The sequence below is a fragment of the Amyelois transitella genome, chromosome 13 (assembly GCF_032362555.1).
Source record: "Amyelois transitella isolate CPQ chromosome 13, ilAmyTran1.1, whole genome shotgun sequence".
NCBI classification, from domain to species: domain Eukaryota; kingdom Metazoa; phylum Arthropoda; class Insecta; order Lepidoptera; family Pyralidae; genus Amyelois; species Amyelois transitella.
In genome coordinates, this window is record NC_083516.1 from 4,018,010 (window position 1) to 4,037,995 (window position 19,986).

A 19,986-nucleotide genomic window follows, 5' to 3' on the forward strand; every position below is an offset into this window, starting at 1 on the left:
TACCGACTTTAGAATAGAACTCCATTCCATATCTTTCCCATTTATGTCGTAAAAGGCATAGGCTTTAGGGATTGCTCTTGTAGGTTATGGGCTAGCAACCTGACACTAAGCATTTTAATCTCAATTCCATCATAATGCCATACAGGCCTTTCATTCTTTTCAAGACAGTTGGCTTTGCCTACCCCACAAGGGATAGAGATGTGACTATATGTATGTAGGTACGTATGTCATTTATTTACTTCATTTTACAATTTTTTATAATATCATATATAATATTCCCTAAACGTATAATTGTAACTGGCCGATCTTTGTATCTGTACTTGAAAAATTTGGCCAGAAAATCGACATGGGGATGTATGTGATCAATAGAAGCCAAAAATTGGACTTTTATCGTTTCTCTCTTCGTCTGATTTTACTTGTATCACACGAAACTATTTCTCCGAATTGAATGCTTTAAAATCTTGATTTTTTTAGATGTGTGTGCTTGTCTTGTAAGTAAGAACTTTTAACCTGGTAAACAAAATTCTCCCCTATTTCTCTTAGGGTGCAATTTATGTTGCTTGTGTTACCATGTTTTTCGTTTTATGGCGGAAGAAGTGTTACTATAAGTAGTATTAAAATTAATTAAGACCGGCCAAGTGCGAGTCGAACTGCACAGGAAAATTTCAGCTTTCTAGCAGGCGGATAGACGGACAGACAGCAGAGGTTTAGTAATAGTTTTTACCATTTAAACTATTGGTATGGTCCGTACCCTAGGAACCAGAATCTGATCGTGCAACAAATTCTCTCGAGAAATCAGGGAAAGCTAGAGTGCGTGGGCGATTCCCTGCGGCGGTGCAGTGGGTCTTATTGGTGTCCGATGGCTGCTCTCGGGAACTCACTGGGTTTAATTTGGCAGCTGGATATCTAAATTTAGATGCAAGTATGATCTTTCTCTAGTTGTAAAAATTATAAAAATGAACTAGACAACTTAAAAGATTGAAAGAGCCACACAGGAGTTACACTAATAGTCCAGATCAGGTAGACAAAAAAGGTGAACTGAAGAAGAAAGATCTTGCGCTTGCACAAATTTGTGTCATCAGCCACCCCGATAACTTTTGTATCCTAAATTTGTTCTAATTTGCGCATCAGAAAGTAAGTCACGAAGAGAATACTGACCTAATGGTATAATGCATGTAGGTAATGTTACGCTTTTCCAATATCAAGCAAAGTGCCACTTTAGCACTATGTATATTTAAACTGATGGAAATGATAAGGTATCTATTGAATATCAGGAAATAAAGAACTCAATCCGCGGGAAAAGTGCCAGATCAGATGAGAGGCGGGAATCCTACGTCACTCATGGTAGCGCTGAACGACTATAGCTGTAAATGCGCTCGTATTTCTGCAGCACTAGAGTGGAAATCACAAGCCGAGAGGTTATTCGAAGTTCAGGTCGATGTTTTATGATACGTACCTTATTTCTCGGAGATAGAACTGTATTCAGAATAAAGAGTTTGAGAGAAAGCACTTTCCGGTTATGCGGGTTGACGGATGACGCAGATGCCGGCGTGCTCGCAGTGCACGGCCGTCGCCCGACAGTCGGCCAGAGTCCGTCAGCTGCTCACGACAGGCCCGACAATTTTGTCTCGTTTAAGAACAAAGATCAAAGTGTCGTAAATGAAATCTCAAAGTTTGTCCTTCCCTTAGCGCAAGACTCCTCTCAAATATACTCAAGGTAAGAATCTTTATATTGTTTTTTTTTTGTAAATTTTTAGTTTTTATTTACTTAGTTAAGGTTTGAAGTTACTTGCCAATTTTGATAAGTTTTAACATCACTTACTTAAATAAAGTTGATAAAGTAATGTCAAAGGTTTCAAATATATAAATAAAAATATACATAAATATAAATTTGACCTGAAATTTAATTGCAAAACATCAATTAGGTATTCAGTGACAAATCTTTAGTTAATTTTTTTAAATAGAAAATGAATAAAATGTTCGAAGTAAATAATTATATAAGTAAATAATAATATGAAGTGTCTAGTCTATATTTCTATCGATACAACTAGTATAATAATTAGAGATCGGATAATCGGATGCATATTTACCTAAACTAATATTTTTTCTAAGAAAGTATGGAGGCGGCTTCTTGCTTTCGGGATTCGAATTATTTTGAATCCCGGAAATTTTATTAAACAAGAAACTTATCGTATATTAGGTATGATAAACACCTTTATAAACATAAGTGATGGATGATCACATCTGGCTCGAGCTTGGCACAGGAACCTCGTAATTAATTGTAGTTTAATTTGAACTTAAATCAAAATTTCAGTACACTCTGTACATAAATCTTTTTAAAATTGGCAATCCATAAAATATATATATATATTTTTTTTTTTTCTTTTTTCAATATTAAATCTCATAAATATATAAATCTCCCGTGAACAATGTATTCTCCCGTCCACATTCTATTCTAAGTATAATTTAATATTGCGAAGTTGACGTTGTTGAAGAAAATGCTGCAGTGCAGTTTGTTACCGCTTCTTCTGCACTGACGCCTTGGAAGCGGCAGTAAACTTAGTTTTTAAGTAATATATTTGACGTCAACCAAGTTGTTAAACCATACGACAATTATTAAGCGATATAATAATATCCTATAATAATGAATAAAAAATTTTGAATTTTGAATTTTTTTTGAATTTTGAATTTTTGAATTTTTGATCATATTTATTAAAAAATTACTTACCTACCGGGATTCCAGAATTATACCACGTGATTGTTTTTTACAGGAGTACGTTCCGTACTAACCCAACACCCCAATTTTAGGTAAATATGCATCCGAATATCCGATCTCTGATAATAATTAAATTGACACCGGGGTTCATCCGTAACTACCGAAACTTAAGCAGAAAAAAAGAGGGCTATTAGAAGTAGGTACTTCCCTAAAACAACATACATACATACATATAATCACGTCTATATCCCTTGCGGGGTAGACAGAGCCTACAGTCTTATAAAGACTGATAGGCCACGTTCAGCTATTTGGCTTTAAGATAGGATTGAGATTCAAATAGTGACAGGTTGCTAGCCCATCGCCTAAAAGAAGAATCCCAAGTTTATAAGCCTACCCCTTAGTCGGCTTTTACGACATCCATGGGAAAGAGATGGAGTGGTCCAATTCTTTTTTGTATTGGTGCCGGAAACCACACGGCACAAAACTAAAACAACAATTATAAAATTTTACTCTGTATATATATTTGTTCACGCAAAAGCTACAAAATAAAATTCGACGCGATTTTTTCAATTTATAGATTCATCCATCATATCATGTTTTATCTAATACATGTAGGTCTCTTAGAACCTAGATCCGAGAAGAAAAAGTCATTATTTCCTCGTGTATCAAGTTGACAAGCAAAACATAGGTACTTAAGTAGATATTTTTCATAGAATGCGCTATTTTTTAAAACTAAACTACTTTCATCGGAACACGCTAATGCTTTTCAAGACATACCTATTCAAATCACGCCCGTTGCCAACTTTCATCAGACAAAAAGTGATGCACGCCGCATTGTTTGCTGATGGATTGCGCTGGCATCTTACAGGACTTTTCATATTCCTAAGTACAGTCCCATTTCCCGTAGCACTGAAAAAAATAGAAAGCCTTTTTCGTTTCACTATTTCAACCAACTTCAAAAAGAAGTTTATTCGTCGCCCCATTCTATGATAAAGCCTAATATAATATTGTATGTCAAATAAAACATCATATTTCATCTTCATCGCTTAAGCGAACTTAATATAAAACATCATGTTCCTATTAACTAATTGTGTTAGACATATACATATATGTCTAAGTATATACTTATGTATACTATATTTAGGAATGAACAACATACGCTTATGTACAAGAAATCATATAAATACACCGCACATAAGTTCACAATGTGTGGTACACATTGCCCTCATTATGCAACAGAATATATCAACTGTGGACTATTTCTGTCTCATACTTAGTAAACACATAAATATCTTGAATTTTGAGTTACTTTTCTATACATGACTAAAATTAATTTCGCTGTTTGGGTAACATATACCTAACAATGTTTTATCACTGCTTTTGAAAATGAAAGTGGGCAGTGTTTAGCGGGACCACTCTAATAAGGTCATTGTGCCACCACAACGACTACTCACAGCCGGAAGGAAAGCTTAGTAAGCCGTTGCTATAACTTAATGTCATCCAATAGTTGTTTGTAGTATCTCTATGTGAAGTAGCACCATCTATACAGAAAGGATAACTAACAGGAGGGTTTAGTTCTAGTAACTTAAATACGCGTATTTAAACGGATACAGGTTAAACCTGAGCGGCCTGTACAGTATTGTTCATCATCCAATACGAGTATTGTAAAAAGTGGTAAGTATAGTTTGGGTATTACGACCTGGCCTGAACTACATTGAGATGTAGTTTCTTTTAAATTGAGAGGCCTTAAGCTGCTGATTCTGCTACTTACTTTATTACGTTGTTTTTACTATTGTTCCCATGCAAGTATTGTTTCGTTACGCCTGAGAAACTGCCTAGGTATACCTACCTATTGATCGATGTGAAAGATGTTTCTCATAAGTACCTCTGTGTAATAGCACCCTCTCAAATACCTCCAGTATGTTCGAAGAGGCACTAATTAGAGTACCACGACTGTAATTGTTTTATCTAAGTGTCATAATAATATACATATAATATAATAGCAAAAGAATAGGACTACTCCATCTCTTTCCTATGAATGCCGTAAAAGGCGACTAAGGGATTGGCTTATAAACTCGGGATTCTTCTTTTAGGCGATCGGCTAGCAACCTGTCACTATTTGAATCTCAATTCCATCACTAAGCCAAACAGCTGAACGTGGCCTTCAGTCTTTTCAAGACTGTTGGCTCTGTCTAACCCGCAAGGGATAAAGACGTGATGATATGTATGTACGTGTGATATTAATGGAAATCTCCAATGCAGTATACAATTCAAATATTTCCTTCTAAATATTCGTTGTCTTGCTATATTCGAGTAGTTAAATTTGTCGCACACCATCGTACATAGGTACGTATTATTTTCTAACCGCCAATTCATTAAGAAAAGTTATTTAGATTTAATTATAAAGTTATCACTCAATAATCACACACAATCAAGAGGTGTGCGTGTGTGATTCGAATATATATGTTGAGAAATAATCACCGCTTAATTTTTTTACAAGAGCAAATAAATAAAAGTATAAAAAATTACTACCTCTTTATAACTTGAAATGTATTAGCAAAACAGCGAGCCTACTATGCATATAATATAATCAAAGGAGTGTGTTGTGGCTACCTAAAACATCGGAAACGGTAAAAAATTTATTAGTTATTACTTTGAATAACTTAGCAAAATTCTTCGAGAATAACGGTATAAAATAACAGAAATGTTTATTTGACTCAGATTCATATAAATTAGTAGATACTTACACATTTTTTTTTCTATTAGACATATGAATTACTCGTATATATTGTAATTTTACAGAAACTTCTCATGCGTTACGTTTTTAAATACTAAAACAAACAAGCGGTTTTATATAAGGAAAATCGTACGTGTGTGTATTCATTGTTATAACTTTATCCCATTAAATATCCCACAAAGCCATGGTTACATTTTCCTTGTTAATGATTGGCGTGTAACTATACCTATAGTTAGTTGTGGTTTTTATCAAAATGTTGTTACGAACCAGGTTTGGAATCCTAAACAAAACTTTCTGTGGTGTAGGTCACACCCATTCAAAAACGGTAAGAATTTATTATGTATTTATTTTGGATAAGACCAAAACAGAAGTCTCATGTGTACTTCACAGCAATTTCCCTTACTACGCGACATCGTTGTGGACACAAAATTATTAAAGTGCAGAAGAATAACTTTTGCACACAGATACACAGTTTTTGATACATCAATGTAAAATCATGCGGAGTGATAAGACGAGCAGCAGTACAATAAGCCCGATGAGATATCAAAAGTAAGATCAAATCTTGTAAAAAAATATTGTATAACGCGATACTTATGTATTCTCCTTATTGCTTGCTGCGGTCCACTGACCCAGTGACCTTCAGGTAAGGCCCGATGACAGCGCGCGCGCATGTGGAGCGCCTCGCCACCGCTCGCACATGTGCCATCGAACAACATTGAAAAAAGAAAGCCTCAAGCCGTTTCGTGACGTCACGTCACGCGCGGTGCAATTGATTGATGAAAGCGAATGAGAAAGATTCCATTATAACAAATGGTCTTAATATGTAGCTGACGTTGTCCGGATTATTTTATCTCTCTTAGTATGGCGATGGTCATCCCTTCTCCTTGTGAGAAGATGCCTTTGCCATATACCCATTTATAAACTTAACTGCAGAAATGCAGAAATAATTCTGCTGTTTTAAGATGTTCTCTGAAACATCTTCTACATTTAGGACCCAGTTAGTGAGACCTTAACCAAATTTCTTTGGGATCACACTGACTCGGTACTCTTAAAAAATTCAAAAGTATATACCTAATTACTGGTAATGGCGTAATATACATAAAAACAGAGCTTATTCTTTATATTTTTGAGATGTTCTCTGGAGTATCTTCCACATTTATAACCAGACCTTAACCTAATTTCTATCAGACCCAATCGGACACTACTCGTTTGAACGCAAAAATAATTTTTTAAATCGCATTAAAAATGCTAATGACAAGCGGTAATAAACATAAAAAATATGGTTAAATTGAGAACCTTCTCCTGTTTAAAGTCCGTTGTAAGTTACATTGCATGTCTGAATTTTCCGTCAAATCCGTAGATTTAAAACATTACTTGTCAAATGAAAATTTAAATTAAAGCGTCGCGTCGTAGCTTTTCGTAGCAAAATTGCTACAAACGCTACAATATGCCACGTAGCTGCGACGACTAGCGTGGTCTAGTCGTAGCTTCGTAGAGGGTGCAGCTCTCGATCAAAATATTTATATGATACTAGCTGTCCCGGCAAACGTTGTTTTGCCATATAAATTATTTTTAAGTAACTTAGGGGTATAAAAAATAGATGTTGGCCGATTCTCAGACCTACACAATATGCTCACAAAATTTGAGAGAATCGGTCAAGCCGTTTCGGAGGAGTACGGAGACAAACATTGTGACACGAGAATTTTATATATAAGATATAGGTACTAGCTAGCAAACGTTGTTTTGCCTTATAATTTCAAGTAATTTCTAATTAAAAAAAATGTTTTTGCACAAAATTTCGTGAGAATCAGTCAAGCCGTCAGGAGGAGTACGGGAACGAATGAAAACACGATAATCAAACTAATATTATAAAGCTGAAGAATTTGTTTGTTTGCTTGAACGCGCTAATCTGAGGAACTACTGGTTCGAATTGAAAATTCTTTTTGCGTTGAATATACCATTTATCGAGGATGGCTTGAGGCTATATAACATCACGCTGCAACTATAAGGAGTAAAGAAATAATGGAATATGTGAAAAAAAAACATGGAAATTTATTCATCCTTGAGGGCTTCAATGATGTCCAAAATAACTATTCCACGCGGACGAAGTCGCGGGTACAGCTAGTTTTATAAGACTAGCTACTCCCGGCAAACGTTGGTTTGCCATAATTTAGGGGTATGAAAAATAGATGTTGGCCGATTCTCAGACCTACTCAATATGCTCACAAAATTTCATGAGAATCGGTCAAGCCGTTTCGGAGGAGTACGGGAACGGACATTGTGACACGAGAATTTTATGTATAATATTAAGTTTGGTTTTAAGAGAAAGAGATTAATCAGTATTGAAATTAATTAGACTTTAAGATCTAAATAAATAATAAGATAGATCTTTAGATTAAGTTAATCTTAAGATTTATGCTCTTTTTTATATAAATCGAAGCACTGTCTACCCGTAAGCTTAGGAATAAATGTATTTATGCTTGTCATTTTGTTACAGATGGGCGCTGGTTCCGTAGCAAGACTGGCCAACACATTCCTGCTCCTCACTTGCCTTGGTTCAACGTTCACGCAGTCCTTTCCCGAAGCCAGTTATAGCACAGGTGATTATGTACTGCTAGGACGATCCTGTTTACTTTGAATATTCATGGAGAACTGCAGATTTTTGTTGACTTCAAAATCCACCAATTCCGTAGTCCACTAAAGAAAGGGTGTTTGAAAACTTCCATTGTATAAACTCTACATAAATAGCCGTGAAAAATTGGGTAGGTAAGGTTTATAGATACTACCAACTACGGATTGACTGAAATCAAATCCAACCGACCAATTAGGAATTTTCCTTTATTATACTCTACTTTGTTTCATATGTAACTACTTACGTCCGTTAAAATTCGAGTGTTGTTGAGCAACCTTAAATGGTCTATGAGAAACGCGGACAAAACAACATTTCAGTCAGAAATCGAGGGAGTTTGTGGCCAGAGCTAGCTAGTTTTGTATAAAACTTAGACGATGTGAATTATTGAATTGTGAATCTGTACCTATAGGAGGAAAATAACCCGCTTCTTGATTCTTAATGATATCAGATGGTTTTTCCAAATCGCTTTGAAGATAATAATAAATAATTTTTGAGCACTTTAACATAAAGTTGAAAACACACAGACTTAAATTCGAAAAGTCTCTTCTAAATTAATATTAAAGGATACATTATTTAATGATTTATAATGATGGAAAAAAGGCATCCCACAGACCATGAATTATCTAAATACTCGTACATCAATATGTACATCGACCTAAAGAGGTTTAAAGGCTAGTTCACACAAAGTAAATAATTGTTGCTGGTTCTTTAGTGGAAGACACAACAAACATCGGAGAGGCGGAGTCGCGCACAGCCGGCGCAGAGCTGGAGTTCCGCTACCACGACCACGACCAGCTCACGCGATACCTGCGCGCTGTCTCCGCGCAGTATCCAGCGCTCACAGCACTCTACTCCATTGGAAAGTCCGTGCAAGGTAAGCAGCAATGAATGAAAAATATTCTGTAATGTAGCTCGTCGCAACAATGTACAACAAAAACGAGTTTAGAAATTAATTGCATCTAATTTGCAATAACAAGGCGGTCGTCGCAGACTTTATCCACGCTAGCGCGCTGATAAATATGCGAAACTCACAATATTGACTGAATATGTAATAGTTTTTTGTTATTCAAAGTTTTGGCCCTGACTAAGATTTGTTGGCGTAAAGCCTTTTTTTTAGTATAAGTCAACAAAAAGTCATTGCATAATACGTCGCCGTATACTTATTTATTAGCTTTTAAGCTCTTTTCTTCTCATTATTTTAACTTCTCATTAAAATTACATCTTAGCTTCTGCCATTTTAGAGTCTTCATAATAATATACAATAATAACTGATAAATTTTACAATTTTGTGATATTTATAAATAAATGTACAAGTATAACAAGCGCTATCTCATTTAGTTTAAAGGTCGAGCATGAGTTGTGGTTGATTAAATATTCGCGTCACCATATTTATTACTAAACATGAGTTTGTTCGATGTCATTTGTTCTCTAGGGAAAAACAACAGGCTTAAACCTTTAGTACGCTTATTTATTTCATACAACTTTTTTTTACATGCGTATGATAGGGAAATCCGATGTCAAGAACTAGGGAATAACAGCTGGATAATTTACAGCAATCATTAAGCAAAGCCTATGTATGTCCAATTTAGTGTAGACGTATTTCAACCTCCTCTATTCTATGTCATTTTGGGCAAAATGTATACAATTATTTTCCTCCACCTTTACCATTTCCCATCTTATCTGTAATCTGGCCGCGAGCCACTTTTTCAGTCTAACAGTGTCTTGACCACTGCCATGTGAATTTTGCTATACATCCAATCATATCAGCCCCTTTACTGTTTTGTCAGTCTGGTTATATGTTTATAACTTGCTCGCTACGTAGTTACCTGTGGGTGTTTTTTATTTATGTTTATTGCACAAACAATGTTTTTATTTTGTTTGTATTTTGTACAATAAAATATAAATAAATAAATGTTGATACAATGGGTGGATTATATGCTAAATGCATTATCTAACAGTTAAATAAAATTATTACCGATTGAAAAGTGGCACAATTTGAATCTAGATTCATCATTAAGGCAGCTGAACGTGGCCCTTGAGTCTTTTCAAGAATGTTGACTCTGTCTGCCCTGCAAGTACCGGATGAAGATTCTATTAGGGCCGTAAAGACATACCTATAAGTAAACGGCACGCCCGATGTCAAGAAGCCAATCAAACTTAACACGCAATTTTGTTATATTTATAGGTCGCGATTTGTGGGTGATGGTGGTTTCAGCGTCGCCGTACGAACACATGATTGGAAAACCCGACGTGAAGTACGTGGCTAATATTCACGGGAACGAAGCCGTCGGCAGGGAGCTGCTGTTGCATCTCATACAGGTCGGTCTCAAACATTATTTATTCACATACATACATACATATGATCACGTCTATATCCCTTGCGGGGTAGACAGAGCCAACAGTCTTGAAAAGACTGAATGGCCACGTTCAGCTATTTGGCTTAATGATAGAACCGAGATTCAAATAGTGACAGGTTGCTTTATATTTATATTATATTTATTCACCATTGAGTTAAACTAACTTATTACCTCAAAACTCAACGTTACTATATTTTCCAATAACATTTCATAAGATTTTGTCCTTCCCTGTTGTTTTAATTTGACAAACCTTCTACATAACTTAATTGAATATTTCAATACGCTCCTACTAATATGAAAGAATACAAGATGTATAGGTTGATAAATGTTTGGGATAGGTACACTTACTCGGATAGATTAAATTAAAAACCTATTTTGAGAAACTCCTTATCTCGCAAGGCCTTTGTTGGTCTGTTGACTATAACAGAAACATACAACTACAATGAAAAGCAGAAGAAAATATAATATTGTTTACTGGATATCCCTATTTGATCTGTGAAAATGACCGCATCGTCTCACAGGCATATAAAATTAGCCGTAACCCAAATAAAAAGCGACGATATATGCATCATTACAACTTCGCTATGGTTTGCCATTATATTCGCATTTGCTAGTTTGGAGAGATTAGTTTTCAAAAGAAAATTAAATTCCATGGTTGTTACGATTCGGTAGAATATAATGAATTATGAATAATTTATATAAACAAAAGGTTTTATTTAACTTTGTATCAAATAAAAACTTCATAAATCGCTGAAAGAAAAACAAAGCTTCCAAAAGAGAGAAAAAACAATTATATTATATACTAGAGGCTGCCCGCGACTTTGTCCGCATGGAAACCCTATCAATCCCACGGGAACTCCGGGATAAAATAGTCTAATAAAAGTCGTAATATGTTATTCTGAGTCTTCAGCTACCTACATACCAAATTTCATCGTAATCGGTTTAGTAGTTTTTGCGTGGAAGAGTAACAAACATCCATACTGACATCCAAACTTTCGCATTTATAATATTATTAGGATTAGGATTAGGATGAATAAGGATATGTTTGTACCTATATTTCTTTTAGTAGACAACTTTTTTTTTCAGTATTTGGTGACTTCATACAACACAGATCCGTATATCAAATGGCTCCTAGACAACACGAGAATTCACCTGATGCCGTCCATGAACCCTGACGGCTTCTCCATCTCTAAAGAAGGACAGTGTGACACAGTTTTTGGCAGGTTTGTACAAAAAATTCCACATAATTTCAAATACAACAAGGCCGAAATAAACATTTTTACTTTATTCATAGAAATTACCAACCGTGACGATTGCAGATTACGTAATTTTATAAAATTTGACAATACTATAGGTCTCACAACTGTCATACTACATAATAGTTACTTTACATATTTGCGGAAGGTAGGTGACTAAACAATAATGGCATGTACGCTGTGTTCGACCATGTCCACGTAATTATAGTAAGAACGAAAAGTTGTTGAAAGTAATCACACTTAAATTATCACGAGACAATAACATCGAGCGGACTGAGTTTAGGACGTAGGAAAAAAACATCATTATAATCTGTTACCCATTGGATCTGGATCATAGTCAATAGACGAACGCTTGGGTTCTCTCTAGAGAGGTGACGATGTAACTTAACGGCAGGATTAAAAGGCGCGCGACGTTTTTATCGCGCGTACTATCACTGTGCCGTTTCATGTCATTATAAATAGGAGTAGTTTATCGCAACACGCGTGCCATGTAGCCCCGCTGATTTTACCATAAACTTAGGTACAACTCTCGGCGGTACGATTTGAACCGCAACTTCCCGGACTACTTCAAGGCCAACACCAAAAAGCCGCAGCCGGAGACCGAGGCCGTCAAGGAGTGGATCAGCAAGATTCAGTTCGTGGTATCTGGCTCTTTGCACGGAGGCGCACTCGTCGCTTCATACCCTTTTGACAACACGCCCAATTCTAGTATGTATTAAATCTACGCTACTCTAAGTGCGAAAGTTTGTGGATTTTATGCGTATTTTATTTGTTTTGTTTACACTCACTGAAATCAACGATCAAATTTTTATAAGTCTTATTAATATAGCTAAACATGGCGTTACATAAGATAGCATTACAAGCCAGCGAAATCGCGGGCGAAAGATAGTAGCAACATATTCTAATTGAGTATGTTTAGCTTAAAATAAGTGGTCTAAACACAAAAAATTAAATATTGACTGTGATTTTACAATAGTTTCCTTTTTGTTTTTCACTTTCGAGGGATAAATTGACAGAAGTAGGTAGTGAAAGGTTGCTAGTTTACCTGTTGCATATTCAAAGCATTGTCACTTTTCCCCGTTAGCATAATCTTTGAGAATTCCACACACACTGGCATTATTGTCTTACTCGATGATGTTTAATTCTGCGAATATTTTTAAATTGTTGATTTATTTTTCTGCTTTCAACTAAAGGAATTTGTCGGTCTTCCGTTCTTTGCTCGGGTAACGTATAAAATTTCTGATGCATTTTTTAACGCTTAACTTTAACTTGAGTTAGGAAAAGACATAAACTAGCCCTTTTTTATTTCAATATTAGATTATGTATGCCTGCTATTTTAAGCGTACTCTACATTGTGTGAAATCCTTGGTCCAAATATTGTAAAAAGGACAAAGGGCATGATGTTTGATTGTCCCTAACATTTTCATCCCCTCACAAAAATTTCCATCAATAGGTACTCGCTACATAAAATTGCCTTCTGTTTAATTATTATTTCATAGAACCTTACAGTGTTAATTTGGGGAAATCATCTTTTAGTCTTGGAAAAAATGTTAATAATTGTGATCAAAGATGTTCAAAAATTCTTTGTGTGTTATCTCTTCTGACAGCAGTTTTTGGGTTCTATTAAACACTACTTTCTCAATGATGAATGAATAAATTCAAATTTTAAAAAATATTAATATGAGACATTTTAATCATTAGGTAGGTACTTAGCACTGCATCATTTTCTTCAATGATTAGAATTAGACTAGAAATGTAGACGAGAGAATACATTGTTATAATGAATTAATTTAATTTAAATTTAAATAATATGCTGATGTTTTAATAAATAGACTTAATGACATTTTATAAAACTCCATGTCTAACAAGCGTTTGTCCAACATATCCCCTGAACGCAGTGTTCCAAACATACGCGCACACGCCGTCGATCGCGCCCGACGACGACGTGTTCCGCCACCTGGCGCTGGTGTACTCCAAGAACCACGAGAAGATGTCCCGCGGTGTCTCCTGCAAGTCGGGCTCCACTCGTTTCGAGAACGGCATCACTAATGGCGCTGCGTGGTATCCACTCACAGGTAACATGACTCTCACACCTACAAACCTGAAAGTGTTTTCGTTTTTCTTGTCTAAGAGTTTCATCAGCCTACCCAGTCTTGAATGAAATTTCAAATACACATAGTGAGTGTACTAAGGACCTAGGCATTTAGACAATAATTTACGTAAATAAAAATATAAAGTGGTGATGTTCATTGATATGAATTGTGGGTTTAAACCAATCAGTTGTGGGACTACTAGAACGTAAAGTACTTTTAATAATTTAGTAGAGGAGTGAGTTGAGTAAGTTCTCTATGATAACTGTTTAACATTGTGACGAACCTAGGAGAAAACTGACTGCTGATACCTAATTAAAAAGCTATTACATAGGTACTGTCACCGCCTTGCATAAATCATTAATGTATGAAATCACAGTCACCTCACGGAGTTGGAACTGTAATCAACCGATAAACATACTGCGTTTATTTCTGGTTCTACTTGGGGCCCAATGGTTCCGTCATCTTTTCCTTGTCTATATTTACAAACAAATAACTGTTGGAAAAACAGAATATTTTTAATTCACTACCCCAATGTTCAAAAGATTTCTTCCCAATCAAAGTAAGGTAAATCTCCCAAAAATCAATGCTATTGGCAGGTGGAATGCAAGATTACAACTACCTCTGGCACGGTTGCATGGAGATTACGCTGGAGATCTCTTGTTGCAAGTACCCGCCCGCGCACGAGCTGCGCAAATACTGGCTGGACAATAAAGAGGTAAAGTAAAATCTTTATTATTTTTTAATTTTACCTAGAATTAAAGAAAAAAGATACTGGCGTGTCAGTACTGGTGTAGCAGATATCGGGCACCACAGTTCAGTTTTATTTTTGTAACTTTAATCCTACAACTCAGGCAACCCTTCATCTTTTATAATACTCATGTTAATCAGAGGTTAAATGTAAAATTTTACCTAAAACCCATCGATAGTTTGGTAACATTAACACACTGATACTGTGATAAGGTATCGCTCTATAGCCCAGACGATAAGGTAGGTAAATCAGCAATTAATCGTATCGATAAAACTTAAGTAGGCACAAAATGCAATTAATTATTCAAAAAACTGCTGACATGTAGATAACACTTTCCAATCATTAATAATGTGAAAAATATAAATAGCTTAAAGTAGGTACTTTATTTACTTCCTTAGTACAAATCATAGATTGCGAAAAACGCAACCGCAGCAAGTATAGAGAGAGATGGTGCTGCAATACCAGCGGAATTCCAGGGGTCCACTGGAAACATGATGCCGATGACTCCGCAAGCCACTCTCCCGCCGGCATTCCCTGTGGTCAGCGAAGACTCGTGGCCTCCCTGGCCCAAGTCATCCTCTCCTTCATGTAACACCAGAGCACGACCTACTATACTGTTCCTGCCTGTAAGAGCTATAACCGTGTCCAAGATACGGACATTAGCAATTGCCGTATCACCACCAACAAAGGCGATATTTCCCAAATCACCGACGTGACGCACCGTATGGTTCTGACCGCCATGATCTGTGTCGTCAGGGTTGAAATGCGCGCCAGTAGTATCGCAGGTAGTAATGTCTCCAAGCTGGTGTATATGGAACCCGTAATTTCCTTCAGGCAGCCCAGTTATATTCCCCGTAACAAGGACTCCTCCGTCCACCTCCGTAAACAATATTCTTCCAGTTACATTCGTTGATATAAGATGAGCAATTGCCACTTTATATTCAGCCTTACTCTGGATTGCAAAACTAAGAACAACCAAACAAAACAACCAACGAGAAAACATTTTTGCACTACGATTTGCTAGTAAAATCACGACAATACTGTCGGGCGATATAACAATCGACTAAATAAATCCTAAATGTGTATGTTATCAAACATGATAAGGTGAGAGTGGATCTTTATCAATGAAAAGCTATACCTCAGCCTATTCTGTGATAACACGATAGTGGAGTATAATCTATGTACTAGGTACGTTCACCTATTGCTTAATATGTAGGTACGACTAGTAAGTCTCTGCTGCTACACTCTGAGTTATGCTCTAATTCTCGCTGGAATTCCAAAATTTTTCCAGGGAGCTCCCTTTTGCATAACTAAAGCTCGCATTACATTTGTCACACAAGAACTTACATTATTTGATAATTATCAATTCTGTGTCCCTTAGAGATATCGTAATAAAAAGAAAGTTGGTCCACAAGGAAATCAGGCTTCAGTCCAGCGTTAGCATGCATATAGGAAATTTCAAATATACTAAAATAAGGAAATACGATCTTACATTTCCAGTCGTTGATAAAGTTCTTGGCGGAAGCCCACCGCGGTGCGCATGGGTTCGTGATGGACGAGAATGGTAACCCAGTGGAGCGCGCCGCCATTCGCGTGAAGGGCCGTGACGTCACCTACCACACCACCAAGTACGGCGAGTTCTGGAGGATTCTGTTGCCGGGGACGTATCGACTTGATGTAAGAGCTTTTTTATTTTACAAGATATATACACGTATACACCAGTAAATACATAAATCACGCCTCTTTTCCAGAGGGGTATAGCTAGAGACTACATCTTCCCCCTTTATCTACATTATTTCATGCGCACGTGCGAACTTATCAGTTAAGGAAACTCTTGATCTGACTTTTCGCCAGGACGTTCCAGATTCGATCGATGTACCTACGTTATCTTAGAACTCTCTATAACTCTCTACGCACGCAATACTTCTTCGCATACTCAGCCGCGTCACTGTTGATTATTTATTTTCTGGTGTGTTGATTGTCTAATCAAAATCCTGTGAAACATGGGCGTAGAAATGTTTGTAAGTTTTATAAAAGTTACTGCAATGTGAGGAGTGCAGTTGATGAATTTATCTTTAGGAAATATAATCTGAGTTGACTTTTCGTTCGATCTATAGTTCTGTAAAATTTCAAGGGCTTCCTAGGCCTATGATATTCATATTTAGACTTATTAAAGATATTGATTTGATTGCATTATATTCATTTGGTTGCAGGTATCGGCTGACGGATACTTGCCACAAGAAGTTGAGTTTATCGTAATAGAGAGTCATCCGACTTTGCTGAATGTTACTTTACATTCGGCGAAAGTAAGTACCCTTTCAGGGTTCGTTACATATTGTACTACTTGTAAATATATTTAGCTTATTAAACTTCACTGTAAATATGGGTCATCATCAGAAATAAAACAATTTTACTTATTACAAAGTGAGGCAAGGAAGTAAAATTGCTTCAGCATGCCTGTGTAAATAATTCTTAATTGCCCTTCGTACATTTTTTGCCCAAATATAAGTTTTTACACTCGCAGATTTTTGTGCTGCGCATTTTCATTTAGCACAGAATTTGGGGTACTAACTAATATGTAGACAAAAACAAAATAACGGCTATGAATTACTAGAGAAGACAGTTAACAATAATACCTGGATATCCAATATTTTTTAAGGAAAAACTTTAGATTGAACTAAGTTTTTACCTTCAAAAACAACAATATCAACAACAGTGCTATTTTCCCATTTGCCTCTTTGTATAAACAACTTCTGCTCTTGGGTGGTTTGGTACTACTGTATTATCTTCTTAGGGTTACGTGACGACCCGGGCTCCGAAACACGAGCCTGGCCGCGCTCGTGTCACCAGCACCACCGCCAAGCCATCAACGCAGCCGCAAGATATCTTTGTGTTCCCTCAAGACTAATTGAATTACACACACTAATTAGCTTTTTGATTATTGAAGTTCAGTATGTACACTGAAATGCAGTATAACCAAGATCTGTATTTTCTAAGTACAAATATATTATGTAGGACCATAGAAATTTAATAATATTCAGATATCTATGTGTAGGACCAATATTGAAGGTATCTACAACTTTTACAAAATGATATTTTACAAATCTTGTTTAGAAGAAGTTGTTTAAGCCAATATTATTGATTGAATCAACCCTTTAGGTGTTTGTTCTTTATATGTATTAGCTTATATTAAGTAATTGTAATGTAAGTAAAATCGTATTTAGAAATTGATCTCACGTTTGGCTTGCTTGTTGAAGATGGTGAAGGAAATGTAAAAAAATATGTAGATAGACATATATTGCAGATTGTATTGTATTTATTCGTGTTATTTATTAACATAAACCAAATGTCTGATGTACTTAAGTGAATGCAGACTGTGTTCAGTAGTCAACATTATACTATCTAACATTATGTTATACGAGTAGGATGCGTGAATTTATTGTACAATTATGCAGAATTAAAAAAGACGTACTTACTTCCCACGTTATACAAGTAGTATATTTTGTCCCGTGTAAATAAATTTTAACTTTTTCAATAACCCATTTGATATATCTACTTAACACTATAACGCAGGTAAGGTGTTTGTTCACATATTTAATAGCAAATAAGTTCAAATTAGAAGATATGTAGATAGAACGTCAATTTACAAATATAGAGCTCTTAACAAAAATCAATAAGAAACAAAATTACTAAAAAAATTCATCGCACTTTAAGAATAACACTTTGAGTGTTCCTAACCTACACTTGTAATCAACCTAAAAGAACAAACTTGGATTTAAAAAGTATCAAAGAACCACTATTTACTCATCATCACCCTCCCGGCGTTAGACCCAGTTATATGCTCACCTCTCTGGAAAGGAGCCTGTGGTGCGCTTTTATCTTTGACTATTTGCTGACATGCTGACTCAAAAATACTTTCCGTTTCATATTTCTGTCATTAAGTACCTGTAGATTATTCGGGCTATAAGATTGATTATGTATTTGTTTGTGTGTAGCGCATTGACGGAGGCCCCTACTACCGGCCGCCAGTGGCAGCTCGGCCGCCGCCTCCGCCTCCGCCTGGCTTCATAGCTTCCATTACCAACTCCTTCAACAGCATCGTCTCCAATATCTTCGGCTAACCCCACAGGAATTTCAACAAAGCCATTTCTATGGCAGATTCTACACAACTGCAGCAGGTGTCGTGTTAGCTCAATCACAAGTCTGAACGAAACGTAATTATCTAGTGTATTAATATTCTTTTTCGGGCCGCCATCGGTCTCAATTTGAAATTTAATCTCACAAATGAAAGATAATATTCTTTTTTTATAATATTCATATTGTATCTCAAAAAAAAATATGCAGGTATATAAGAAAAACGTGGCCCAACATTAATAAACCGAAAACTTGACAAGTGTTCTTATATGAGCGGAACAAAATATTTAAGCATAGATAATTTAATAAGGTACCTATTTAATTATTGTAAATAGAAAAAAAAATTAATTTTAATATTTATTTAGTTTAAGTAAATAATTAAACACCGAAGGCATTGCATTTTCATTTAAATTCACCTCATTTGGTTGCAATAATTTACGCCAAGGGTCGACAGGCGACCGAAGGCCAATAACACCGCAAGCAAGACGAGAGCCCGCATTACCAGTCGTCAGCGAGTCTACGGCTCCACCCAAACCTAGGTCATCCTCTCCCTCGTGCAATATCAACGTCCGCCCCAACACATTGTTTCTACCACGAAGTGCAATCACATGATCCACAAAGTCTATTTCTGCGACTCCATTTTCGTCAAACTGTATATTCCCCAAGTCTCCAACATGCCGCAACGCATGGTCTCGACCTCCATGAACAGTACCGTCCGGATTGAAGTGGCTGCCGGCTGCTTCGCAAGTGGTGGTGTCCCCAAACTCGTGTATGTGGAACCCGTAATTTCCGGCACCAAGGCCGACGATTCTGCCATGAACACGAATTCCTGCGCCGATCTCCGTGAACCAAATACTGCCAGAGACATCACTAGACACTAACTGTGCAACGGCTTCTCTTTCACATGTGACAGTAACAAATGATATAGTTAAACAAATTGCCAAATGGTAAATCATATTGAAGCAAAGTATTTATGAACTGTTCGTATAAAAAGGGTATACGAATCGAAAACTAGCAATGAAAACCTAAATGCGCTTAAACCAAAATGTGTAATGCTTTTGTATTTGTCTTTAATCTTTATCAAAAATACAAATCATCCTTATAAAAGATAATAAATAAGATTACCTCAAGATAGATCAATGTATTGATAAATTGGTGCATGGACTTGTAATATGGGGCTGAACTCACTCACTAATAGTCTTTATAATATGATGTGTAAATACTCGCGATCAGCTATGACTTCAAACGGTTACGTGGTATGGACTATACACCAAATACCAACTTCTGTGATCACTTAAGTGAAATATTATACT

At 36.2% G+C, this 19,986-nt stretch overlaps 3 protein-coding genes across 4 annotated transcripts; 1 reads left to right on the top strand and 2 right to left on the bottom strand.

Moving 5' to 3' along the window:
* Positions 1-1,556: 1,556 nt before the first annotated feature.
* LOC106137748 (carboxypeptidase D) lies at positions 1,557-18,435 on the top strand. 2 transcript variants are annotated; one of them, XM_060947566.1, is made up of 11 exons: positions 1,557-1,717; positions 7,951-8,053; positions 8,798-8,959; positions 10,271-10,404; positions 11,529-11,665; positions 12,219-12,406; positions 13,582-13,773; positions 14,388-14,506; positions 16,040-16,216; positions 16,753-16,845; positions 17,334-18,435. In XM_060947566.1, the coding sequence occupies exons 2-11, from the start codon at positions 7,951-7,953 to the stop codon at positions 17,445-17,447; spliced, it is 1,419 nt and encodes a 472-aa protein (XP_060803549.1). In that variant the 5' UTR covers positions 1,557-1,717; the 3' UTR covers positions 17,448-18,435. The 2 variants fall into 2 exon arrangements, with proteins under 2 accessions (XP_060803549.1, XP_060803550.1); XM_060947567.1 differs by having other exon boundaries at positions 13,597-13,773.
* Positions 14,900-15,624, bottom strand: LOC106140019 (uncharacterized). Its single transcript, XM_013341536.2, has one exon. The coding sequence runs from the start codon at positions 15,540-15,542 to the stop codon at positions 14,934-14,936; it is 609 nt and encodes a 202-aa protein (XP_013196990.1). The 5' UTR covers positions 15,543-15,624; the 3' UTR covers positions 14,900-14,933.
* Positions 18,436-19,017: 582 nt separating the features above from the next.
* Positions 19,018-19,738, bottom strand: LOC106140020 (superoxide dismutase [Cu-Zn]-like). The gene has a single exon (XM_013341537.2). The coding sequence runs from the start codon at positions 19,627-19,629 to the stop codon at positions 19,024-19,026; it is 606 nt and encodes a 201-aa protein (XP_013196991.1). The 5' UTR covers positions 19,630-19,738; the 3' UTR covers positions 19,018-19,023.
* Between the last annotated feature and the right edge of the window lie 248 nt (positions 19,739-19,986).